Source organism: Leopardus geoffroyi, chromosome E1, assembly GCF_018350155.1.
Source record: "Leopardus geoffroyi isolate Oge1 chromosome E1, O.geoffroyi_Oge1_pat1.0, whole genome shotgun sequence".
NCBI lineage: Eukaryota > Metazoa > Chordata > Mammalia > Carnivora > Felidae > Leopardus > Leopardus geoffroyi.
This window is the reverse complement of record NC_059330.1, coordinates 23525728-23550940: the sequence shown is the minus strand read 5'-3', so window position 1 is coordinate 23550940 and position 25213 is coordinate 23525728. Positions and strand designations below refer to the sequence as shown.

Here is a 25213-nt window from a genome sequence, read left to right as displayed (position 1 = left end):
CAGAGGCGGAGGCAGGGGCGGTGGCCGCGCGCTCTCGCCCCGTGACTCAGCCGCCCCCCGGGGTCCTCCACGTGTGTTTCTAGTTCTGAGGCTGTCTGGGCGGCTCGGGTAGCTGATTCATTGTCTGGCAAGGCTCTCTGCAGGGCCCGGCTGGCGGCCCAGCGGTAAAGCACTGTCGTTCCTCAGTTTGAAAAAGCACCTTGTTGGTTAGTGAAGAGAAGATCGAATCCTGCTTTGAAAACTGCAATGATGAGTGCGCGGGTATTCCTTTATGATTTTTACCCGTAAAGAATAGATGGATCCTGGACGCTCCTTTGATAGCTTCACAGCGCTGATGAGTGATCATCTCTCTGCCCCAGAACCCGGCAGCTTCCATTTGGTACCCACCCCAGAAGATGAAGGTATTTAAATTTTAACTTAGTAAAGCAGCCTAACTCACATAAACACAACCCACGTATAAACCTCCAACGTGCTTGTGTTTGGTTCTGCCACCAAGCCACCCAAAACCCGTTTTCCCTGTACTTGCAAGCAGGGCAAAACAACGGTGTTTGGAAAGCAGGTCATCATTATTCTGAACCCACCTGGGCATATTTTTACTTTTATTTTTTTTTTCCCCTGTGCGAACTACTGTGAGTAAAATACAAAAGTCCAATGTAAACTTTTTCAAGTCTTAAAGCAGTTTGCTTATTAGCAAGTAGTGGATTAATTATAACTGGCTCTATCTTTCACTCTTGCCTCAGGTGTTTTACAAGGAAACCCTTTTTTTTTTTTAAGGTTTATTTTTGAGAGAGAGCACGCGCACACGCGGAGCTAGGGAGGGTCAGCGGGAGGAAGACAGAGGATGTGAAGTGAGATCTGCTCACTAAGCAGAGAGCCCGATGCCAGTCTGGAACACACGAACTGTGAGATCATGACCTGAATGTAAGACGGATGCTTAACTAAGCCACCCAGGTACCCCCAGGGAAACCATTTATAATAGTATCCTTTATTGGGCACAAATCATTGGTGGGGAGCCTTACTGCATTTTTTCAAATCCTCAGTGGCCCTAAGAGTTAGTATTGGAATTTTACAGATGAGAAAACCAAGGTTAAAAGAAGTTGTAATTTGTCCAGGTCATAGAGCTGCAAAGCAGCAGCACCAGGATTCAAGCCCACGTTTCACATAGAAGTCCTTGCTCATTTCACTAGACCAGCTATTTGTTATCACCTGTTCTCTTTTCATAACTAATTTCATTCCTCCTCTTTAGGTGAAACTGAAATTTGTGTAGCATATAGTTCCAAATGACATAAATATGCTAAATTCAGTATGAATCCATTGACAAACCAAGTTGATACAAGTTGATGTCGCCACTGTTATTTAAGGATGGGTAGTTACACAGAAGAAAATAGTAAAAAAAAAAAAAGGAAATAAAGTCAAATGAAGGGACTATGTGAAGGATCAAGATGTGATCTCTTGTTTCTGCCTGGATACTTTGTTCTCCTTTGCCTGTGGATTCCTACATCTGCTAGACTCAGCACAGGATGTCAGCCTTCCATGACATGTTAGATGCCAATCCTCCCTTGCTTCAGCACCTTGGCCTTACGTCTAACACAACATTTGCCACACTATTTGTTCCCTTACTTTATAGCCACTGCTACACTCTAAGGGCACAGACTGTGTTATTAAGCTTTGTATTCCTCACCAAATATATCATGTTTGTTTAAGGAATATTTGGCAGGAGTTTGTAACATGTCAGGCACAGAGCTGGGTCCTTCCAATGTTGAGACATAGTTGATATTACCCCCATTTCATACATGGAAAAACAGAAGCTCTGAGAAATTAAAGAACCTATTCAAAGTCACACAGCTGGCAAAGAGGTGGCACCATCACAACTACCTCCAGGATATATAGTGTCAAGGATGTGTTTGCAAGAACAGAGAAAAATCACATGCTTGTAAGTTATTTTTTTGCACCTTATAGCAAATGGTCTCCATTTACATAAACTCTGAAGGTGAACAATTTGTCTCATTTAAAATACTCAAGTTGGAATCTACCTGTTCTGACTTTCGAATAAAAGGCTGACAATAAAGGAAATTATTAAGTGTAATTCAAATGCTACTAAGCTAAGATTATTTAAATTATAGTACTGTAGTAGTACTGATAATAACTAGCAATCTTCTCAGATGCCACTCTAAGTACTTCACATGTATGGAGTTGATTTTTTATTCCAGCTGTACAAAACTAGCAACTAAGAAAAATCTGCTAAGAGTGAATAGTCTCCATCACTATATAACCTTAATTCTTTAGCTTTGGCAGAGACCTGTTTACTAAATGGATACAGGGCCATAAAACCTCAGGAAAGACAAGCTGTAAGAGAATGCAGCCACAGGTATATCAAGTAACAGGAACATTCTTCCTTATCAGGATAAAGTGTTTATCAGTTTTCGAGCAAAGTAATCTTGAATGGAAAGAGACAGGAAAGGGCATTATTAAGTGACAGAAAATGGAAGAAAGAAAGGGAGAGGCTGACCATAATCTCGCAGTTGCAACACTATGACAAGTAAGGTATAAGCTATCTTACCAATGAGGTAGAAGGATATTTAATAGACCAAAGAATTTAAAATCCTAGGGAACGTGAATAATCAGCCACAGAAGAGGCTGTTTGTTGTGGCTCATGCCACAAAAGGCCATCAACAAAGTAAGAAATAGTAAAATAAAGAGAGCAGTAGATGGTTGAATCTTGGTAGACAGCCTGTGTTGCTTCTTGTCCAGCACCCTCCCCTCCTCAAAAAGTGAGGGTGGAATGGGTGGTGGTGGTAGAAAGGGGCATTCAGTCTCAAGGCTTTACTTTTTTTTTTTTTAATGTTTATTTATTTTTGAGAGAGAGAGACAGAGCATGAACGGGGGAAGGTCAGAGAGAGAGGGAGACACAGAATCTGAAGCAGGCTCCAGGCTCTGAGCTGTCAGCACAGAGCCCGACGTGGGGCTCGAACTCACGGACCGTGAGATCATGACCTGAGCCGAAGTCGGACGCTTAACTGACTGAGCCACCCAGGCGCCCCTCAAGGCTTTACTTTTAAATCTGGTTCCAGATGACTCTCCACAGCATACATCACACCTTCCTTCATATTTGAAGGGAAAAATCCTTAAGAGTTCACCACATTTGGGTGTTAATTTTAGCATAAGCTTTTGTTCTTCTATAAGAAGTATCTCTCTGGATTCAAACCGCAGAAATGTCAATGAATGTTATTTCCATTGTGTAATCAGTTAAAAGTCACCTAAAGATTGAAATTTGACATGATGCATTGATAGTTTAGGATCATTTTTCATCAGTCCCATGTTCTTGTAGTTGCTTTCAAATGTTACAGGTAATTACAGGATTTGAAGTATTCCATGAAAACAACATTCATGCTGGGATCATTAAACTCCATTTCTGATAGTCTTTTAGAAAGTTGGTTTTTAACTTTTGTCTTCAAGAGCTGCTTTCTTCTTGCTGTTCTGACCAGTGACCTTTTTCCTGTGACAAGAAAATTAAAGAAAGTTGAATCTAACATTCTAGATATAAGTACTGTCTAAAACTCTGCCAGTTTAATAAACGTTTCCTGAAGCCTACTGTATAATCAACTACATGAGGCACTAGGAACACAAGGATGCATTAGATGTGGTTTTTGCCCTTTAGAAAACCACAACCCCCTAAGTAAGACAGAACATCACAGGAAACCACACTACAACATGGTATAAAAGACAGCCTGACTGTGGCCTAATAAGGGTTCACATTGATTAAGAGCTAGATACTGCTATAAGTGCTTCATATGTATTAACTCAGATAATCTCCCAAACTTATGAAAAAGATTCAATTATTACCCTTATTTTATGAGGCAAAGGGGTTGAGTAACTTGCTGATTATCACACACTGGTAATTAACGTTAAATATGAACCCTGACTGTCTGATTTTAGAGTTTGATGAATCCCATCAATTAGGTGTTTAACAAAGAAAAAGGAAAAAAGTTTTGAGAAGATAACCAATGTTTTCATACTATAGTTTAGTAATGCAAAGCTCCTGGATGTATACTAACTCATTTAATCCTCAACCAACCTTGAGTAGCAGAGTTGGCAATGATTTACATACTTATTTCCATCAGACATAGGGGTAAGTGACTTGTCCAAAGTCACTAATACCCCAAGAACAGGTGGTATTAGAGACAGTTCTTCTGACTCCAAATCCAATTTTTCCCTCCACTATACCAGATTGAGTTTATAGGGACTAAAGTCAGGTCCACCAGGCAACAGGATTCAGGTTGATATGGAAAGCTGGGCCTGAAGATATGAACTTCAGAGTTATCAGCAAGGTGTGGGTAGGGTCATTAAAGGAACATCTAGTGTTGGGTCTAGGGTCCTATAGGGTCATTAAAGAAACACCAAAAAAGTGAGCAAGGGGCAGATCAGGTGTTGTTTACATGCTCTATGAAGGATGGCTTTTAAATGTAAGGACAATGGAGACAGCCATAGCATTGTACATGGGGGGCTGCAATGACGAGATTTATACCAAGTGTCCTCAAAGTCTCAAAGCACAGCTTGAAGCTTTAACACCTCAAGTGTAAATGCTACAAACTTAAAAAATCAACAAAGTATAATTCTTTAAAATACTGAAGTTTCTTATTAACATTCAACATAGCCAGCATCTTATACTCCAGTTGATTTCTGACTTTTGTTAAAACTTTCATCAGCTGCTGCTCAGTGCCTGAAGAGATTACATTTCTAATTCTTGCTTTAAGATCACTCAAAGAATAAGGTTCTGATGCATACACAACAGTTATGATACAGCCCACCACAAGAAAACGTCTAACAAGACAGGTTAGGTGACCAAGGTGGCCAAGCAGGGTGACTGTTTCTACCAATCCACTGGTTTAAGTGTTACCCAGAACTGCTGTCACAAAAAAATTTAAAAACGTATTAAGAATTAACAAAAATAAGTACAAACAAAATGTTTTAAGTTTTCAAATGACACTTTTGTAAGTTTGTAGCATTTATTTTTACCAAGTTATTAAAGCTTAAAACTTCACTAAAACTTTGGGACACTGTGTTCACTCTATATACTTGAACCAAACGTCACTTTCTCATAGTCAATACAAAATGTCAAGTAAGACTTAGAAGGAAAGTGCAATGCCAGTTTTCATGCCTGTCTCTTTTATATGGCCTAAATGTTACCTGTCCTTAAAGACAGTTCTACCTCCTTGAAGCTTTTTGTAATGACACCAATTCAAAATATTTCTCATCTCTAAACTTTTATTTAAAAATTATTCTCTAGGGGCGCCTGGGTGGCTCGGTCGGTTAAGCGTCTGACTTCGGCTCAGGTCATGATCTCACGGTCCGTGGGTTCGAGCCCCGCGTTGGGCTCTGTGCCGACAGCTCAGAGCCTGTAGCCTGTTTCAGATTCTGTGTCTCCCTCTCTCTGTGACCCTCCCCCATTCATGCTCTGTCTCTCTCTGTCTCAAAAATAAATAAACGTTAAAAAAAAAATTTTTTTTTTAATTATTCTCTAATTTTTTTCATGTATACTAATCTCCTTTCCCTAACTCTAGGAAAGGAGCCTCATTTTATAATCATTCATTTACGCAAGCACCTGGCAGGAGAAAAGGTACTTGGTAAATGCCTACATTTTATATATATTATATATTAACTGGTACCAGTAGAATTTGAAGTGTCATTTTCCTTCAATAGTGTAAAGAGTAGCATTGATTAGCATGGTTTTGACTACCCCTATCAAAAGGTAGTCTTGTGTGTGCCAAAAAAAATCAATGCTTTAACATCCTCATAAAACTCAGCTAAACCACTACAAATTTACCCAAAGCATACTTTTTAGAGGTGTTACAGTGTGCTTCAGCATAAGCCTAAGATCATACTGAAATCCTGCCTGAATAGGGAGCTTCAGGGACGACTCCATCAATGTGAGTCAATAGCCCTAACTGCCTCAGCAAAATGTCCTGGTGTATGCTATGTGGAGGTGGTGGGCAGTGCAATCCTAATTCAAAGTGAACTGAAATCTTACTTTCAAAGATAGAAAAAACCTGATTATTAATATACAAATACAGAAAAATTCCAAGATTGAATCATCCAAGTTCCCAAATCACAGGCAACCTAAGATGTATTACTTTTATCACATTCTATATAACAGACTGAACCTATCAATTCTACCTCAAAAAATTTATCCTAAGGAAAAATAGCGCCTACTATATGACAGAGTCGAACAGCAACTTTTCTCATCATATACTTACTGTTTATTCTTAGCTTTTTCTAAGAAATATTTTGGAGTTGTACTAATGCTCTCCCTTTCCAATGGCTTCTTAATCATCTTTTTCTTTTGTTTGCTGAAAGTTACAAAGAGAGGAAAGAATTAAATTCAGTGGAACTTAATCAAAAATAGCTAAAGCTAAAACTGGTTTTGATTCTTGATCATAAAAATTCACTTTTTAATCTACTTACAGGTTTATGATGACACTGTATCCACTTTAAAATGCCAAATTACCTAACAGCATTTAGAGAGGTAACCCAAATGGATGATAAATTCAATTTCTTAAAAAGCCACTGATTATGATTAAAATATGTCCTGTGTCACACTTATAGCCTGTGCCAACAAGCATTACAGTTTGATTTTGAGCAACTGTTTTCTATTAGTGCTATGAACTAAAATCAATTCTAAGCATATTTTGTCACTTACATTGAATAATTTTTTAAAAATCTGAATACTTAATATTTCAAGAATGAAAAAACTGACAAGGGAAGAAGATATAACATTCACAGATATTAAAAAGGAATTAACTTTTATTTTAAAATTTCTAAAAGTAGTAGTATTGCTAGAACTGTAATTGTAAGAGTGTGAATGCAAGAATGCATACAGAGAGAGAGAAAGAGAGGGAGAAGATCTAGGTAAATTCAAGACTGTACCTTGGTAGTTTTTGGAAACCTTTTATGTATTCTGGTACAGGACATCCGGCCTGCTGTATAACATTGGCAACACTGAAAAAGGAACCCATAAGCATAAATCTGTATAAACCCATAAAGCATTAAAGTGATGTTTATGCATTAAACCCTCTGTGCAACTCAAGAGGAACTAAAACTACACAAAAAAAACTAATGTAGTATAGTGTTCTGCTGTAAATTACCACCAGATGTAATCACACTGAATTAGAACTATCTGCTGGACTGAAATCCATGTGACGATGAGGAATTTTATCTAGCAGCTATTTCTCCTCAACATTTATCAAGCCCTAAAAAGCTACTAAACCCGATCCTGGATGAGGCATGAACTAAAGAAGGCACAAGCTTCAATTTATTAGATACTAGTGCTTACCTATGCACTTGGCATTATCTTAGGCTTTTCACATACATAATAACTTATTCAACATACACAACAACCCTTTACTAATGAAATACTATCATTATCCCCATTTCCCAGATGGAAAACTGAGAGGCATGGTTATGTTGATATGGAGGTCATCATATTCACATGCTTGGAGTTACTGAGGAGACTGTAGATCAATCTAGGCTGTTGGAATATACTACTCTACACATGAACTTGTGAAAAGTCTGCTCAAAGTGAATCCAAGGCTGCCAGAGCCAAGGTTCAGAAGGCACAAATTGAACAGATCAAAGTACAAACTGCCTTTGGCCATAACTCATTTCTTAGAAATGTGAAGTGCTATCAATTATCGTGAGTCTAAATTCACTGTAGGCAGCTAAAATGTAAGAAACTCTGCTTTTATTTTAAAATCTATGATGATGGGCTAAATTAAGACCCAAGTTCTAAAAGTATATCATATGTTACCCAGGCTTCAAGGGGCTGCAACTGAATAATACTGGAATATGTTACTAAAATAGTTTTTCCTAGGACTAAACATAAAATTCCATATGCCCCTAAGATTAAAGGGAAGGGTGCACCATGGTTAAGGGATAATTTTGACTGGGATGACAAGACTCAGGGGTTAACTTTATTCACTAAACCAAAAACCTCACTATTAAATTGTAAGTAATATTAACCAATGGCTATTGGGAGAATCCTGAGTCTGAAATTTAACAACGAACATTCCATTATGAGTACTTCCAAAATCTAATAACGGATAGGCAAAATCAAGGCCCTTTGATCATTTTTCCCTTGGTCATGGCTAAAATCTGGTTGACTAACACCATAACAGAATTTGGGACCTGACCATCTTGTAATTATCTGTTAATTGTGTGTGCATATACTTATGAAGTGATCTTGCCATCTTAATACTAAGTTATTTTTCCTAATTTACCTTCTTAATAATGGCTTATCATCCTCAGTGAAAAATGTAACAGCTTTTCCTTTATGCCCTGCTCTTCCAGTTCGACCTAAGGAAAAAAAAAATCAGACCATAAAAACACTTTTCTGGGGAAAGGGAACTTCAAGATTTACATATAAGGCCCTGGCTTTCACTAAAATGAGCACTAAAAAAATAAGCACATTAGAAGAGAACAGGAGGCATTAAAATGAGTGGTGCCCAACGGTGGTGGCAGGGGTGGGGACAGGAGACACAACTCACCGATCCTGTGGATATATTCCACTGAGCTGGTTGGAAAGTCATAGTTGATCACCAAGTTCACACCTTTAAAATCAATCCCTCTGGCTAGCAAGGCTGTACAAATAAGAACCCAGATTTTTCCAGCTCTGAAGCTGTGGACTGTGTTATCTCTCTGTTTAATAAAACATGTGTTATATGTTTTAGTACCACTCTGGGAACAGAAAACAAGTACTTCATAAATTTCATGCCAATATTTTAAAATTTAGTTGTTCTTTATCATTTTCAAAGTACACATTTGGCTTTACCTGTTGCTGTGTTCTCTCAGCATGAATAACATCCACATTTATACCTTCATATATGAGCTCATGAAATAGTTCTTTAGCCCTTTCAATGGACTGAACAAAAACAAGAACGGGTGGGTTGAAACCCTAAAAGAAAGGCAAAAATCAGCACATATAACCCATAATCAAGAATAAAATCACAGTATTTCATATGATTTTAGTTCATAAAAGCACCAAATTCAATTTAATGCACTTTTTATTGCCAATTTCTCAGATCAGTGGTCTACACCTGCTTCCATCTTCTTCACCATCCATTCTCAGCTTGAACTCTTATTTCATCTTGCCAATTCCAATAATATCTAATTAATCCCCTTTACTCTTTTACAATGATAGATGCCCACTCCTTAAAACAATCATCTCTTGGCTTCTGTGCCTCAGAGATTTTTAAATTCTGCTAAAATGTATTAACTCTCTTTTTAATTCATTGTTTATCCTAATTGTGGGTATTCCTCCAAAGCTTAGTCTTTGGTTCTCCGGTCTCTCAATATAACCGCTATCTTATTATGTTAGACAGAATCTGTTATCAACTACCAGCTCTAACCAGATGTTTACATTTCTATCATCAAACCCCATGTCTCTTTCAAACCAGGTTTCTATATTTTCAACTGCTGTATTAGGGCTTAACCTTTTTTTTTTAAATTTAAAAAAATTTTTTTTTTTTTAACGTTTATTTATTTTTGAGACAGAGAGAGACAGAGCATGAACAGGGGAGGGGCAGAGAGAGAGGGAGACACAGAATCTGAAACAGGCTCCAGGCTCTGAGCTGTCAGCACAGGGCCTGATGCGGGGCTCGAACTCACGGACCGTGAGATCATGACCTGAGCCGAAGTCGGATGCTTAACCGACCAAGCCACCCAGGCGCCCCAGGGCTTAACCTTTTTACTTTGGTTCACAAACTCCCCTTTTGGAATCTACCGAGGCTATGAAGCTTTCTAATAGGCAACCATGCATTCACACAAAATCTGACATATCATCAGAGGTTTACAGACTTCCTAAGGACCAGACATGGCTAGAGATCCCTGATGTATAATCTCTAGGTTGAGTATCCATGTGGAAAACCTTAAACTTCCTAGAGCCAAATGATATCTTTAAGAATATTGATGAAACTAATGCACAAGCATCATGTGCCAAGCACTATTGTAAGCGCTATATTTATATTAACTCATTAATACTAAAACTATTCCCTGAGGGAAATATTATTATTTCCATTTTATACATGACAAAGGCATGAGGCTAATTTGCCTAAAGCGAGAATTCCAGTCCAGGTAGTCTGGCTCCAAAGTTGAAGCTCTTCACCCCTTCTATAGTCACTAGGTACTTGCAAACACCTTTCCCTTTCATCCTCCAACTACTCTTAATTTTCCACCACTGAGGCTGTCACCCTCATTTCCCTCATTTATTTCCTCCTCATCTCTAAGCAGCCTAATTTAACAACGTACTAATTGGTTTCCTTACTTTTAGTCACTGTTTAAGTAATTTTCCTTAAAATTCATTTCCTTAAAATGTCTGGTGGTTTCTCTTAAGGTGACCCTACTTTCCTGTCCAACTTGATCTTTAATTCTCACCTTAAACTCTTTGCCTTAGACAGGTGACCTCTTCATGAGTCTCCCAAACCCACTGTGTTCACGTGCACTGCTTAGATTTGCTCTAGCTACTCCTCCAACCACTAACTTCCCCCACCCTTTTATCTCACAGATCCTTCAAGGTCCACGGTAGTAGCATTTCCTCCATAAGGCTATCCCCAACCAATTCAACTCTCCCTCTTGGCCCCAGGAAGAAGCTTAAGAAAAACGCTTTTATGGGGCGCCTGGGTGGCACAGTCGGTTAAGCGTCCGACTTTGGCTCAAGTCAGGATCTCGCAGTTTGTGAGTTTAAGCCCCACATCGGGCTCTGTGGTGACGGCTCAGAGCCTGAAGCCTGTTTCAGATTCTGTGTCTCCTCCTCTCTCTGCGCCCCCATGCTCATGCTCTGTCTCTCTCTGCCTCTCAATAATAAATAAACGTTAGGAAAAAAAATTTTTTTTAAGAAAAACCCTTTTATGACACTTTATCGCAAACGATCTTACACAAGTATATTTCTTTTATCCCCTAAAAAAGAACAAATTCTAAGGGCAGGGCTTAGGATTTCTATTTGTTTTATTATTCCCTGCCCTGACCCCTCATAGTTAACTTTTTAACTATGGCTTCTACTCAATACTTACTGAAGGGATAAAAACAGAAAACTGTACTCAGTGTCCTACTCGTTCTACAGTGCTCCAGTTCTATGAGAAACCAGCAGAAGGATGGCAGGAGATGAAGGGAGCCAATACAGATGTGGAAGATGTGGAAAAGAGAGGCTTTCAGGGCAGGAGGTAGGTCTTTTCCTAGCCCACCCTGACCTGGAACAGAAAACTTAGCATATTCTAAGTGGTGAGCCTCCCAGCCTTGGGACAACAGTTGACCTAATGTGCTTACAAATTTACCACTGGATTACTAATATGATATAGGAATAGTGCTCAGCCTCCCACCAGTCATCTAAGACTTGATGAGTTTCATCCAAATTCAAGAAGATAATCCAAATATACCTTTTTAACAAGTTCTCTCATGGCCAGAAGCTTCCCAGTCTCAGACCCAACAAAGAGAAGCTCTTGTTCTACAGTCTCTACTGCAGAATTCCTGAAAGGAAAACATACCTTGAAGATTGCAAGAACCAATTTTTGTTTCCCCACAGCCTGAATTCTAAATAAATGAAAAAACTTACATATAACCCCCAAAGAATCAACCTTTCCATTGTCAATATAAGCATTTAATTATTTATACCTTAATCTGAAGACAAAATAAACCCTATACCCAAGGGGGGACTTGAACTCACAACCCCGAGATCAAGAGTCGCACAATCTTCCAACTGAGCCATCCAGGTGCCCCAAAGTTATTTTTAAATTGTTTTATTCTAACTATAAATGTTATCTAAAGAAAATTTGGGGGCACCTGGGTGGCTCAGTCAGTTAAGCGTCCAACTTTGGCTCAGGTCATGATATCATGATTCGTGAGTTTGAGCCCCGCGTTGGGCTCTGTGCTGACAGCTCAGAGCCTGGAACCTGCTTCAGATTCTGTGTCTCCCTCTCTCTCTCTGCCCCTCCCCCTGCTTGCACTCTGTCTCTCTCTCTCACTCAAAAATAAACAACCAATTGTCCATAATTCTACCATTTTAGAATAAATTTTGACATTTTTTTTTTGTAGTCTGGTCATAAATTTTCATGTATTTAATTACAAAAAAATTCTAAAAATAAAATTACTGGATCAAATAATTAGAATAATTTTAAGGTCGTTATTACTTGTCTGAGCTTTTTTTCTTAACGATTAGCAAGAGTTTTTTAGTAGACAGTTGGGGGGAGGTATCTTAAGGCTTTATAAACATTGTAGGATGCTGTAGTACATTACACTATGTCATAAATGTTTTTTCCCTTCTGTTGTCTGCCTTTATATTTATGCTGAATTTGTTCTGCTTTCTTTTTTTTCCTCAAGTTTACTTATTTTGAGAGAGAAAGAGTTATTTTGTGCAAGAGTGGGGGAGGGGCAAAGAGAGAGGGAGACCAAGAATCCCAAGCAGGCTCTGGGCAGTCACTGCACAGCCCAATGCTGGGCTTGAACTACAAACTGCGAGATCATGACCTGAGCTAAAACCAAGAGCCAGACGTTCAACTGACAGAGCCACCCAGGTGCCCCTACTTTCTTTTTATATAACAGAAGTTTTAAGTTTAAAGTAGGCAGGGTATTTTTTATTGTCCCATTTGGCTTTTTTTTTTTTTTTTTTTTTTTTACTTAATATGGTATTATAAAGAATTTTTTCATAATAATTTTCATACTTATCATTTCTTAGGTTGCACAATATTCTATCAAGTGGCTATAATTTCCTACAACTTTTTTCTACTAGTGCACATTCACTTAGCATAAAATGCTCCCCCAAGTATTTTTTTAAAGGAATTATAAATCAAGGGGCTTGGTAATATCAGCTTTCTCCTCTGTCATCCTACTTAATTAAGCCATCCAAGAAACTAAATCCCCTGGGTGGCTACAGAACTCAGGTCATGCTTTGTGGATGGGAAAAATCAACTGAATGATAGAAATACTAACATGACAACTTGAGAATCTCCCCTTGGATTATTCTAAAATAGAAAATGCTTAATCAATCTTGACTTTAAAGAATTCAGTAAAACTTTCCCTGTTATTAATCTAAGGCCAAACAACCTATCTCCTTGAATCTAAAAAAGAAAGGACTTGTATTAAAAAACCAAAAATCAGGGGCGCCTGGGTGGCGCAGTCGGTTAAGCGTCCGACTTCAGCCAGGTCACGATCTCGCGGTCCGTGAGTTCGAGCCCCGCGTCGGGCTCTGGGCGGATGGCTCAGAGCCTGGAGCCTGTTTCCGATTCTGTGTCTCCCTCTCTCTCTGCCCCTCCCCCGTTCATGCTCTGTCTCTCTCTGTCCCAAAAATAAATAAACGTTGAAAAAAAAAACAAAAACAAAAAACAAAAATCAGTGGATAACACAGAAGGACAATTACCTTGCTCCAATGGATACAGTGATGACATTGTCCAGGTTGAGTTTGCACCACTGCTCCACATCATATGCAAAAGTCGCACTGAACATAGCTCTTCTGACCTTATGGGATGTGCAGGCCAGGAAAATGGAAGCCAGCTGGTCTCTGAACCCAGTTTTGCCATCTTCAAACAGTTTGTCTGATTCATCTACCACCAGCCACTCAACACTAAGAAATAACAACACAATTTGTGGGTATTGAACTGGAAGATCTAAGACGCTTCACTAAATTGTGGGGACACAAGAAGTCAAACCATTATGCTCCTTCTCAGATCCACATATCATACCAGAAAAAGGTAAAAACAAGATAAACATAAAGTAGTGTTCTATTCTGTTAGCCTCAGAGAAAGGAGGTCCCAATAGCAACAACAGAGCTTCACATAGACCTTATAAACTCCATCACCACTGCTGAAAGCTATGAAAACATCTAAGGGAATTCTGTACTAACTGCTTATCAGAATCTGTAACTTTCTTCTAGACCAGACAGTTATTTTCCTGTGTTTAATAAAAACCATTGTTCTCAGCACAAACACTGACTAGAAGTTGGTAGATTGCAAGCTCCAAAAGGCAATAATACAAGCAATCAAGGACAAAATATAATCAACCAAGGGAAAATACACATAAGAGAGATTAAAATGTTATCTGTACCTTGTTAAATCTATTCCTGGAGGATCCTGCTTTAATAAGTAGATTAGTCGATTTGGAGTAGTCACAAGAATATCTATAGGAGAAACAAATAGTACAGATTGTAAAAGCAAGATTCATCTCCCTCAAACTAGGGAATTAAGTCTCCTGAATTTCAGTGAATAACCTGAAGAGGGGAGAGGAGGGGGAGGTTATACTCGCTATCTTACTACACCAACACAAGTTCTTTCTTATTTGTAAGCTAACATATATATTTTTTTAATCCATCATAGCACAAATTATGCTTACTCTCCTTTTATATTTGATCTGCCTACTCAACTTCTAAGAAGCAAGAACACTATAATCCAACAGTGTTATTTTCAAATACTTCATTTTGTTTTTCAGAAAAATCCTTTCTTTAAATGAAATTTTACGTAGAAGCTCAAGATGAGAGACAGGTAAAAGCTGGTTTTCTGACTGATACAAGGGTAGGGATGTGAGCCATTCTTACCTGCAGAGTGTTTCCATGGCAGATTAAAAATCAATAGTACAAGGCAGGGTTTCTCAGCCTTAGCACTACTGACATTATGGTCCAGATAATGTTTTGTTGTAGGGGACAGTCTTGTGCATTGCAAGATATTTAACAGCATCCCTGGCCTCTACCTACCTCAGGTTAGTAGCACCCCAGTTCTGACAACTTAAAGTGTCTCCAGATATTGCCAAATGTCCCTGGGGTGGAAGGTGGGTGGGGGCAAAATTGCCTCTGTTTGAGAATCACTGGTATATATTTATATAACTACTGAGTGGGAACAGGGAGATCTCTTTTAGCTTCTCTAAAAACCAAACTGATTGTGTGCATGCCTACATTTTTAAGAGCTCTTAGGTGACAGAATATCTGTAATTTGCAAGTCCCTTGCATGCTCTACAGCTCAAACACGAATCCCTTACCAAACTTCTTAGATGATTTAGGTCCAAATTTCTTGGCTGCCACTGCTGCTTTGTGTATCATGTGTATCCTGAATCCTGTTCCCTCAGAGATTTTTACTAACTCTCGGTGAATCTAAAATGGAAAATGATAAAAACATTAGCTGCTAAGATACTTAAAATGAGATGTATTGTCTTGTTTACATTATTAAAATAAATCTATTACCAACCCATGAATAAGTTATTTATTTATCTTAAAGTTTTATTTATTTAAGTAAACCCTATACTCAATGTGGGAAATTAAACCCATAATAACATGTACATTAACCTGGAATCTCGGCATTTTCTAATCTGCTATGTACTGTTTTTAGAACATAGTGCTATTATAAAACTATTTCATGCTTGGCATGTATTTTCTATTAAGCACATTGGAAGGGTAGAACAGGTCACTGTATGTTTTTTTTTTTTTCCTCTCAAAACCTGAGATGAGGTTTCATTCATCTAGGTGAGAAAAATACATTTTAGAGAGGAACTATATATTACCATAGCCTAAGCTTAAAAGGTCTTAGAGCATTTACCAAAGAATCATTAATGTTAAAATCGTTGTTTTAGAACATCATAAAACAGTAAGATACAGAATAGAGTGCCTGTACAGAATACTTGCCCATGCCAAAAAACAAGGACCTTACTCTTTTTGAGATCTTTTTATTACCCTCATAAAAGAAATGACTGAAGCAAACACCAAACCCAACCTCTTTCAAAGCTACAAGTCATACCTGGTTGGCAAGTTCTCGTGTTGGTGATATAATCAGGGCTCTGAAGCCTTTATTTGTGGGTTGTTTTAGTTGCATCAAAATGGGAATGCTAAAAGCCAAAGTCTTTCCAGATCCAGTAGGAGCAGAAGCCAGAAGTTCTCGACCCTAAAAACAAGGCATATTACATATAAGTACATAAACTTTTCAGAGCATGGTTAAGTAATGCAACCAGCCACAGAAATAATAAAATAATCATAATGAATGCAGTCATTCATATTCCCACTGCTAATCTAACTTTTCCCACATTTGCTTTTCTAACATCATCCACCAGTGCCCCAGTGGAGTTTCTGAGCATTGCCACCAAATTCCATTTGAACTGGGTAAAGAATATGGATAACTAAAATCCAAAGATAATTCAAAACCTCAAGTATTTCCATTACTTCAATTTTTCTTTTGCACTAAACTCTTATCAAAGCAAAATTCTAAAACCAACTTTTCCCCCCAATATCAGTATTGCTCAATCCCTAGGGAAGATTTTTTTTTTTTTTAAGTTTATTTATTTATTTTAAGAGAGAGCAAGTTAGCGAGTGAGTATGGGGGGAGAGGCAGAGAGAGAATCCTAAGCAGGCTCCATGCCGTCAGCACAGAGCTCAACTCATGGCTTGATCTCATGAACCATGAAATCATGACCGGACCTGAAAATTAAGAGCCGGACACTTAACCAACTGAGCCACCCAGACGCCCCTCCATAGCGAAGGTTTTAATAAATAACAGAATGGCTGAAGGTAATAAATAAAAACTGGCAATATCCTGAGTGACAGTAATTTATGTGACAGTCTTCAAAAAGTCACTATGATTTTAAAGCTTTAAGTTGCAACAGAAATAATCTTAAATGAAAATTAGAAGCAAATTTACTATAATGTGAGTCAACATCATTCAAAAGTATTCTCACTTCAGTTCCCAAAGAAAACAGAAAGGACAAGTATGGATGAAAAGGTAACACATATCTTTTGGCTACCAGAACCAAAGGCCATCTTGACTACATGGGGGGGAAAAGTCAGCTCTCGTTAGTACAAAAAGAAACCTCAGAAAAATTTCATTTCCAAAACTCTTAAATTAATCCATACCTCTATCAACCAGTAGATAAACAAATTGTGGTATTTTCAAACAACAGAATTCTACTCACAAATTACTGATCAATGCAACATGGATAAATCTCAAAAACAATCTATGCAGAGTGAAAGAAACCAGAGATAAAATAAAAATAAATAATGGATGATACCACTTATATGACATTCTAGAAGAGGCAAAACTAATATACATGCAATAGAAACTAGAACCGTGGTTACCTCTGGGCAGGAGTGAGGGCTGAATGGAAAGGGCACAGAATTTTCTAGAGCAACAGAAATGTTACACATCCCCACTGGGGTGACAGTTACATAGGGTATGCCTTGTTGGAATTCACTGAACTGTGAACTTACAATGTATGCATTTTATTATATAAAGTATACTTCAATAGCAAAAAGTATTGGGAAAAAAAAAGTCAGGCTGTACAAGAATTCTATATTTCAGAAATAGTTCCTGGGAATTATAAATTAATCAGGGATGAATAAACAGAACAGTCCTTATCCTCAGAGGGTTTACACTCTAGAAAAATGCAAAAGGTAAACATAATTAGTATAAACATAGAGTAAAATGTAAGATAAATGTGGTAAGAAAAAGAACACACTGAATACCTTGGAGAACTGGTGGTAGAGGAAACAGGGTTGGTAAAAGAAAAAGATCACATCGAATTATAGTGATATGGTGGCACAGACATTTGAGATGGACCTTAAAAGTAAAGGGAGGATTTCAACAGGGGGAGATAAGGTAGAAAGGAAAACTTCAAATATGGAAGAGAATGAGCTAATACACAGAGGAAGGAATGTTAGAAGCATCATAGACCTTCATACTCACATGCAGCATAACTGGAATGGCTTGCATTTGGATTGGTGTAGGCATCTGGAAGCCTGCATCTAGAATGTTCTGAAGTAGTCGAGAATTGATTTTATATTCCTGGTCAAGTTGCTGAAATGTAGCAATTGGGTCAGGAAGATCAGTTCCTTGGACATGAATTTTGTGTTTATTCCGGAAGAAGTTTATCTGAAAAGTGAAAGAAAGGGGTCACCATAACTATGGTCATATACTTTATAAGATGTTATAAAGCAACAGTAACAGTTTCCAGGATAAGCTTTAGTAGCATGAAACTTTTTGGTGAAATTCCAAGCAATAAAACATACAGATACTAGATATATTTCATGCTCTTTCATAGACAGAAGACCATCATAACAATAAAACCCATCCATCCACTTTCTTCATATTAATGTGTCAATACCATGAGTAATGTGTTATTCATATTAATATGCTACCATGATAATTATTAACTTGTAATTTTATATAAGCTTCTAGAAGGCAGAAATTGGATCCATCTAGTATTTTTCTTTATATGCCACTTAACCACACAAGTGCCAATGCTTTTTGATGATTTACTCTAAACTCTACTTATTAAAACTGAGGACCAAAAACAGAATCTAGAGTGTTGATTTGGTTTATTTTCCATTCTCTGATAGACAGCCAAATTCTGGATTCTGGGTTCCTGAAGTGAGCTGAACAATATTCTCCATCTGTAACATGGCAGGCATGCAATAGACATGACAATGATATATTTGTTGTTTTTTCTGAATTCTACTCCCCCTAGTCCCAAGGTATAAAATAGGTTTCTTAAGATTTCTAACTCTCAAATCCCTGTCAGAGGAAATCTTTCTAAACCAGCTTAACAAAGATTAGAAAGGGGGAAAATTTTGTTTATCAAAGGGGATATGAAATTTAAAAAGATTCATTCCAAATACATTATCAATCTTGAAATTTGAACAGGTCAAGAAATTACATAGTATGTAGTATATAAATATAGTATACTATATAAGAATAGTGTGTATGTGTGTATACACACATACTGTATTCACTTTTACCAACAGAACACTCCAAGGACAAGGGAAAATTCACTATGTCAGAAGATCAACTGGGGCTAAGACATTTTTCTAACCTTTTCTTTTCTGAGATTCTCCAACTTCCCTGAAGTTAGTTTATTTTCTCTTTTAATTTTTTTATCTTCAATTTTTGCTTCCACAGATGATATCCACTGTATAGAACCTTCTTCTTGAGAAGTAATTTCTAAAATATATATCAAAAAATTAAAAGATTTTAAATGCAACATCCTTTTCTTTCCTTAATGTTTATTTATTTTTGAGAGAGAGAGAGAGTGAACATGAGCAGGGAAGGGCAGAGAGAGAGAGGGAGACAGAGGATCCAAAGCAGGCTCCAGGCTCTGAGCTGTGATATCATGACCTGAGTCGAAGTCAGATGCTTAACCAACTGAGCCACCTAGGCGCCCCTTAAGTGCAACATTCTTCAGTGTAGCAAACAGTCCATAGCTTCACACTAAACAAAAGTAAAACACTAGCTAATACAACTAGAGAAAAGAAAGTAATAAGAGGTATAAAAATTGGAAACGGAGAGGCAAGTTCTCTGTTGGTAAAATCAGAGCTCTGAAGTTATTTCAGCTGTGTAATATGTAGATGACTGTATACTTGAAAACAACAAGAGATCAAATTGAAAATACTTAAATAACAGATTCCAGGGGTGCCTCTGTGGCTCAGTCAGTTAAGTGTCTAACTTTTTTTTTTTTAATTTTTTTTTTCAACGTTTATTTATTTTTGGGACAGAGAGAGACAGAGCATGAACGGGGGAGGGGCAGAGAGAGAGGGAGACACAGAATCGGAAACAGGCTCCAGGCTCTGAGCCATCCGCCCAGAGCCTGACGCGGGGCTCAAACTCACGGACCGCGAGATCGTGACCTGGCTGAAGTCGGACGCTTAACCGACTGCGCCACCCAGGCGCCCCTAAGTGTCTAACTTTTGATATCAGCCCAAGTCATGATCTCATGGTCCCTGAGACTGAGCCCCACATGGGGCTCTGCAATGACAACTTGGAGCCTGCTTGGGATTCTCTCCCCGCCCCCCTCTCTGACCCTCCCCCTCTTGCTCTGTCTCCAAATAAATAAAAACATTTAAAAAAATTTAAGAGAGATTTCAATGAGACAACCAGTTTTTCTGTATGTAACCAGTTAGAAAATAAATACTATGAAAGAAAATATTTCACTTATAATAGCAATGAACACAGCATAGTAAGGACTACTGTAATATAAAGATAGCAATTCTCACTATAACTAAAATTAGTTTAATGAAAAGTCATGACAGGATTGTTTTGGAAACCAGACTAGCTGACTTTAAAATTCATGTGGCAGACACCTGGGTGGCTCAGTCAGTTTGAGTGTCTGACTTCTGCTCAGGTCATGATCTCATGATTCATGAGTTCGAGCCCTGTGTCAGGCTCTGTGCTGACAGCTCAGAGCCTGGAGTCTGCTTCGGATTCTGTGTCCACTTGCTCTCTCTGCCCCTCCCCAGCTTGAGCTCTCTCTGCCTCTCAAAAATAAACGTAAAAAAAAATAAAGTTCACATGGCAAAATAAATATGTAAGAATAACCTTAAAAATTCTAAGAAGAACAACAAGCAAGACCACTTCTGATATTTCTTTTAAAATTTTTTCACTTCACTGAGGCACAATTGACATACAATAAATTGCATTTATTTGAAGTATAAATTTGAGAGGCACCTGGGTAGCTTAGTCGGTTGAATGTCCGACTCTTGATTTCTGCTCAGATCATGATCTCACGGTTCATGGGTTTGGGCCCCGTGTTGGGCTCTGTGCTGACAGTGCAGAGCCTGCTTGGGATTTTCTCTCCCTCTCTCACTGCCCCTAGCCCTCTTGCACTCTCATTCTCTCTCTCAAAAATAGATAAATTACATTAAAAAAAGACTATAAATTTGAGGAATTTTGACATATGTATACACCTGTTAAATCATCACCCCATTCAAGCTATACCCATCACCACCCCAAATTTCCTTGTGGCCCCTTTTAATGCACTGCTCTATCCCTAAGCAACCACATATCTGCTTTCTCACTAGAGATAATTTGCTTTTTCTGGAATTTTATATAAATGGAATCATGTAGTATATGCTCAATTTAGTCTGGCTTCTTTCACTCAGAATAGTTATTTTGAGATTCATCCATGTTGAGCATGTATCAATAGTTAACTTTTTTACTTATACGTAGCATTCCATTGTATGGATATACAAATTGTTTATCCTTCACCTATTGAAGGACATTTGGGTCATTTCCTGTTTTTAGCTACTGAAAATAAAGCTGCTATGAACATGCGTGTAGAAGTGTTCGTGAGGACATAGGCTTTCCTTTCTCTTAGGTAAATTCTTGGAGTGAAATACGTGCATCATATGGTAGGTGTATGTCTAACTTTTTTTTTTTTTAATTCCTTTGTCAATTTCTACCCAAAAAGCCTACTGGAATTTTAACTGAGTTTGTTTTACATTGATTCTACATTATCATTTTAGGGAGAAAATATTTAGTTGAACAATCAAAGCATGATATGCCATGGGGCACCCAGGTGCCTCAGTCAGTTGAGCGTCTGACTCTTGATTTTGGCTCAGGTCATGATCTTAAGGTAGTAGGATTGAGACTCTCTACCTCTGTCCCTCTTCCACACATGTGTGCATGTGCTTTCTCTCTTTCTCAAACAAAAACAAAAACAAAAACATGGTGTGCCACACCACTCTGTACTATGCCACATATGTGCTAAGTTATATTTCTGGTTGCTTAACATTTGAATCCTTTTCCCAAATTTGTGGCTGGTCATTTTTTTTTTTCCTTTTAACTAATGTTGGTGGAAGGCTTTGCAGCCAGGGAAGTAAAATGACTTTTATTGTAACACTGTAACAGCAAAACTGTGGAAACAAAGTAAATGTCCTTATACAAGGACTTGTCAAGTCAATTATGTAATAACATCCCTACAATGTGTAATGGCATACCCTATACTATGATTCAATGAACACAGCGGTGGACTTCCTGTTGATACAATGTTTCTGGTGGACAATTCCAAAATACCTAAATTTAAATCTATTTGTTAATCTACTAACAAATTTGTTAATCTATTTGAAATTAACAATAGATTAACAAATTTGTTAATCTATTTGAAATTCCATTTCTTTTTCTTTTAATGTTTATTTATTTTGAGTTTGAGAGAGAGACACACAGAGAGAAAGAGAAAGAGATCGCCAGTGCATACAAGCAGGGGAGGGGCTGGGGGAGAGAATTCCAAGCAGGCTCTACACTCAGCACAGAGCCCAACAGCCCAACGTGGGGCTCCATCTCAGGAACACGAGATCATGACCTGAGTCGAAATCAAGAGTCAAACGCTTAACCAACTGAGCCACCCAGGTGCCCCTGAAATTTCTTTTCTAAGAATTTATCAGATATAACCCCCACATACACACAAAGATAAGTGGAATGGCATTTATTGCCAACACGATAATAGCAAAAGTGAGGAAACAAATGTCCATCACAAAGGAATTTGTTAAACTGATTATGGAATGTACAATGGGATACTATTTTGTTAAAATGAGAAAGGCAGTGCAATTCCTACTGGTTGCAAACAATCTCCAAAATATGTTGTTGTTGTTTTAACAAAGTGTAGGAGGAGGAAGTGTTCAGAATAGAATAACATATACAGTATGCTATTATTCAGGTAATAAAAGGAAGTATAATTATAATGAATATATATCTTTACAAAAATACATAAGAAAATGATTAATAGTGGTTGCCTCTGGAGAAATAGGGGACTAAAAATAGTGAGAAGAATGAGAAGAAGATTTACTTCTAACCACTGTATAACTTTTAAAAACCATGTATAAGGATTTTATTGAAAAAGGTAAATAGCTAGGAAACTTAACAGCTATAATGAAGAAGATACAGTACAGAAAAAAAAACCCCAAACCTATGAAAAATAGGCAAAGAGTAAGAACAGATGGTTCACAAATGTTGAAATGTAAATATCCACTAAAGCATAAAAAAATGCTCAACCTCACCAGTTATCAAGAAAATATAAACAAAAAAAGGTTCATTCATTAGATTGACAAAGAATTTAAGACCAGTAGTATCCAGCATTGACAAGGGTGTGGGAAGTCATTTTTCAGTATATGTTTAGAGAAAGAAGTGAGCATACTCTTTCAGCCAGTGATTCCACTTTTGGGATGCTAATTACAGAAATAACAGGACCTATGGAGCACCTGGGTAGCTCAGTCCTTTGAGGACTCTTGATTTTGGCTCAGGTCATGATCTCTAGGTTCGTTAATTCAAGCCCCAAGTCAGGCTCTGCACTGACAGCTGACAGTGTGGAGCCTGCTTGGGATTCTCTCTCCCTCTCTCTCTGCCCCTCCCCACCCTCAAAAATAAGTAAATAAACATTTATTTAAATTTTTACTTTAAAAAAAAAAGAAATAACAGGACAAAAGGATATATGTACAAGTATTTTTTTTTTTTTTTGGAGAGAGAAAGAGAGTGTGAGTGAGCAGGGGGAAAGGGGCAGAGAGAGAAAGAATCTTAAGCAGGCTCCACACTCAGTGCGGAGTCCAACTTGGAGCTCAATCCCACGACCCTGGGATTATGATCTCAGCCCGAAATCAAGAGTCGGAGGCTCAACCAATTGAACCACAAATATCTAAGGCCCTCCACAAATATCTTTATTGTAACAATACATGTAATGGGAAATACCTGGAAACAACCTGAATGCCATTAACTAATGGAATGACAGTATATTGTCTGACCTTAAGCCTGTATTAATATTTTTGTAACTGAAAAAAAATAATAAAGAAGGAAAAAAAGAAACCAAGAACTAACCTGAAGTCATCATCTTCCTCTTTTTTTTGTTCTGCTCCCTCTTCCTTTCAGTTAGGCTTTCTTTTTTCTCTTCATCTTGAAGCTCCTGATGAGTTCTTGATGCTCCAAACTCACCTGGGACAGACTTCTTGTTTCCAAAGAAGTCCAGTCCCTGCAGCACCTCTGAAGAATCAAAGTCATATTTCCTTTTTCCTACCTAAAACCCAAAAAATTTAAAAAGCAATCTACCGACTGACATTGCTTTCACCCAAGCAGTATTGGCAAGTAAGGATGTGGGTATAATAACTCACCATCTTTTTTTACCCTTTCACCAAGGGTGAAAGGTGTTTGTTGAACTGACAAGTGTGTTTTGGGCAAATAGAACACAAGATGACAACTTTCCTGACCTTTTAACAGTAATAACAATCATAATAGCAGTTAACACATATATGCTTATCAGCATAACATCTATATGCTGTCAGGCAGATTTCTAAGCATGTTTGTATATATTAAATTACCTCAGCCTTCAACAACGGTAAGAGGTAAACAGCGATATTACCAATGAAAAAATTCTCGGCATTTGGAGGTCAAACAACTTGACCAAGGTCTCAAAAGTATTTGGACGCCAAAAATCTGTCTCGAGTTCAGACTCTTAACTAACACCATACTGCCAGAGAAAGGTGAAACACACGTGTCGCCCAATGACAAGGTTGATACTTAAGATTTTCCATAATCGGGCCCCAACTAACTTCTCCTGGCTTATCATTCACCCGCCACTTCTCTATGTAAGATTCCCCATTTCTAAATCACTCTTCTCATAGGTAACTTTACACGCCATGAGGGTGTGGGAATAAAAAGACCCATGCCCACTAAAGCTATGCGCACGGCAAGCCAACCTGGGTAGACTACAGTGAAAGAAACTGTTCTCTTCATTTTGGGTTAATTCTGTTTTTGAAATCCCTTTCCACCAGTTTTGGAGAAATCGCTACTTTTGAAAGGATTCTAATTGTGCTTTGAATAAACTAGAAACCGGTGAGGGGGCAAGGGTTTCCGTGCCAGGCCCACCTAAGACTATAAGAGGAGTAAGAATTCACTCGGAAAGCAGGATTTGACCGGATAGGTCTGCGCTCGAACCCAACGCAAAAAGAAGGGAAATGCCTCACGACCAGGCCACGGCCTCCGCGTGCCGGCTCTACCAGTAGCCAGATCATTTTCGGGCTCCTGCGCCTTCTCTGTTACTCAGACTTGTTGCTCTGCGCACAGTACCTGGAATCGCGCTGCGTCCGCCGAGAAACGTCTCACGTCGAATTTGGCCCCCACGCCAAGCCGGCGAAAGAGATCGTGAGCATCCATTTTTACCCAGACAGCTCCGCGACCGCAGGGCGCCTGCGCAGAGAACTTCTCCTAGAAAGTCTGGGGCTCGAGCCATGGGCGGAAGTGGTTGCGGGGGGGGGGGGGGGGGGGGGGGGGGGGGGCGGGGAGGAGGGGGCGGAGCCTGGCGATTCTGAGAGGCTGGATTGTATATCCTGTCTTTGTTGATTAAAAAAATTATTTATCGGGGCGCCTGGGTGGCGCAGTCGGTTGGGCGTCCGACTTCAGCCAGGTCACGATCTCGCGGTCCGTGAGTTCGAGCCCCGCATCGGGCTCTG

General features: G+C 38.5%; 1 protein-coding gene and 1 long non-coding RNA gene across 3 annotated transcripts; one reads left to right on the top strand and one right to left on the bottom strand.

The window, feature by feature from the left end:
• Positions 1-102: 102 nt before the first annotated feature.
• LOC123604472 lies at positions 103-11729 on the top strand. Its single transcript, XR_006715340.1, has 2 exons — positions 103-401; positions 11111-11729. It is a non-coding gene; the product is annotated as an uncharacterized LOC123604472 (long non-coding RNA).
• Positions 967-24979, bottom strand: DDX52 (DExD-box helicase 52). Of its 2 annotated transcripts, none has more exons than XM_045490593.1 (15): positions 24831-24979; positions 23586-23781; positions 18820-18947; positions 17694-17879; positions 15759-15902; positions 15007-15118; positions 14083-14155; positions 13400-13603; positions 11424-11514; positions 8825-8947; positions 8541-8691; positions 8274-8349; positions 6925-6996; positions 6255-6347; positions 967-3496 (listed from the first exon to the last, which is right to left on the bottom strand). In XM_045490593.1, the coding sequence occupies exons 1-15, from the start codon at positions 24915-24917 to the stop codon at positions 3439-3441; spliced, it is 1794 nt and encodes a 597-aa protein (XP_045346549.1). In that variant the 5' UTR covers positions 24918-24979; the 3' UTR covers positions 967-3438. The 2 variants fall into 2 exon arrangements, with proteins under 2 accessions (XP_045346549.1, XP_045346550.1); XM_045490594.1 differs by having other exon boundaries at positions 23586-23747; positions 24831-24937.
• Between the last annotated feature and the right edge of the window lie 234 nt (positions 24980-25213).

Excerpts from the sequence above, each read along its gene's own strand:
- DDX52 (XM_045490593.1), bottom strand. The coding sequence starts at position 24,917 with ATGGATGCTCACGATCTCTTTCGCCGGCTTGGCGTGGGGGCCAAATTC. Across the intron at positions 14,156-15,006 it reads TAAATCATCTAAGAAGTTTG|ATATTCTTGTGACTACTCCA; the intron begins GTAAGGGATTCG and ends TTTCTCCTATAG. Across the intron at positions 8,692-8,824 it reads CTGAGAGAACACAGCAACAG|AGAGATAACACAGTCCACAG; the intron begins GTAAAGCCAAAT and ends TTTATTAAACAG.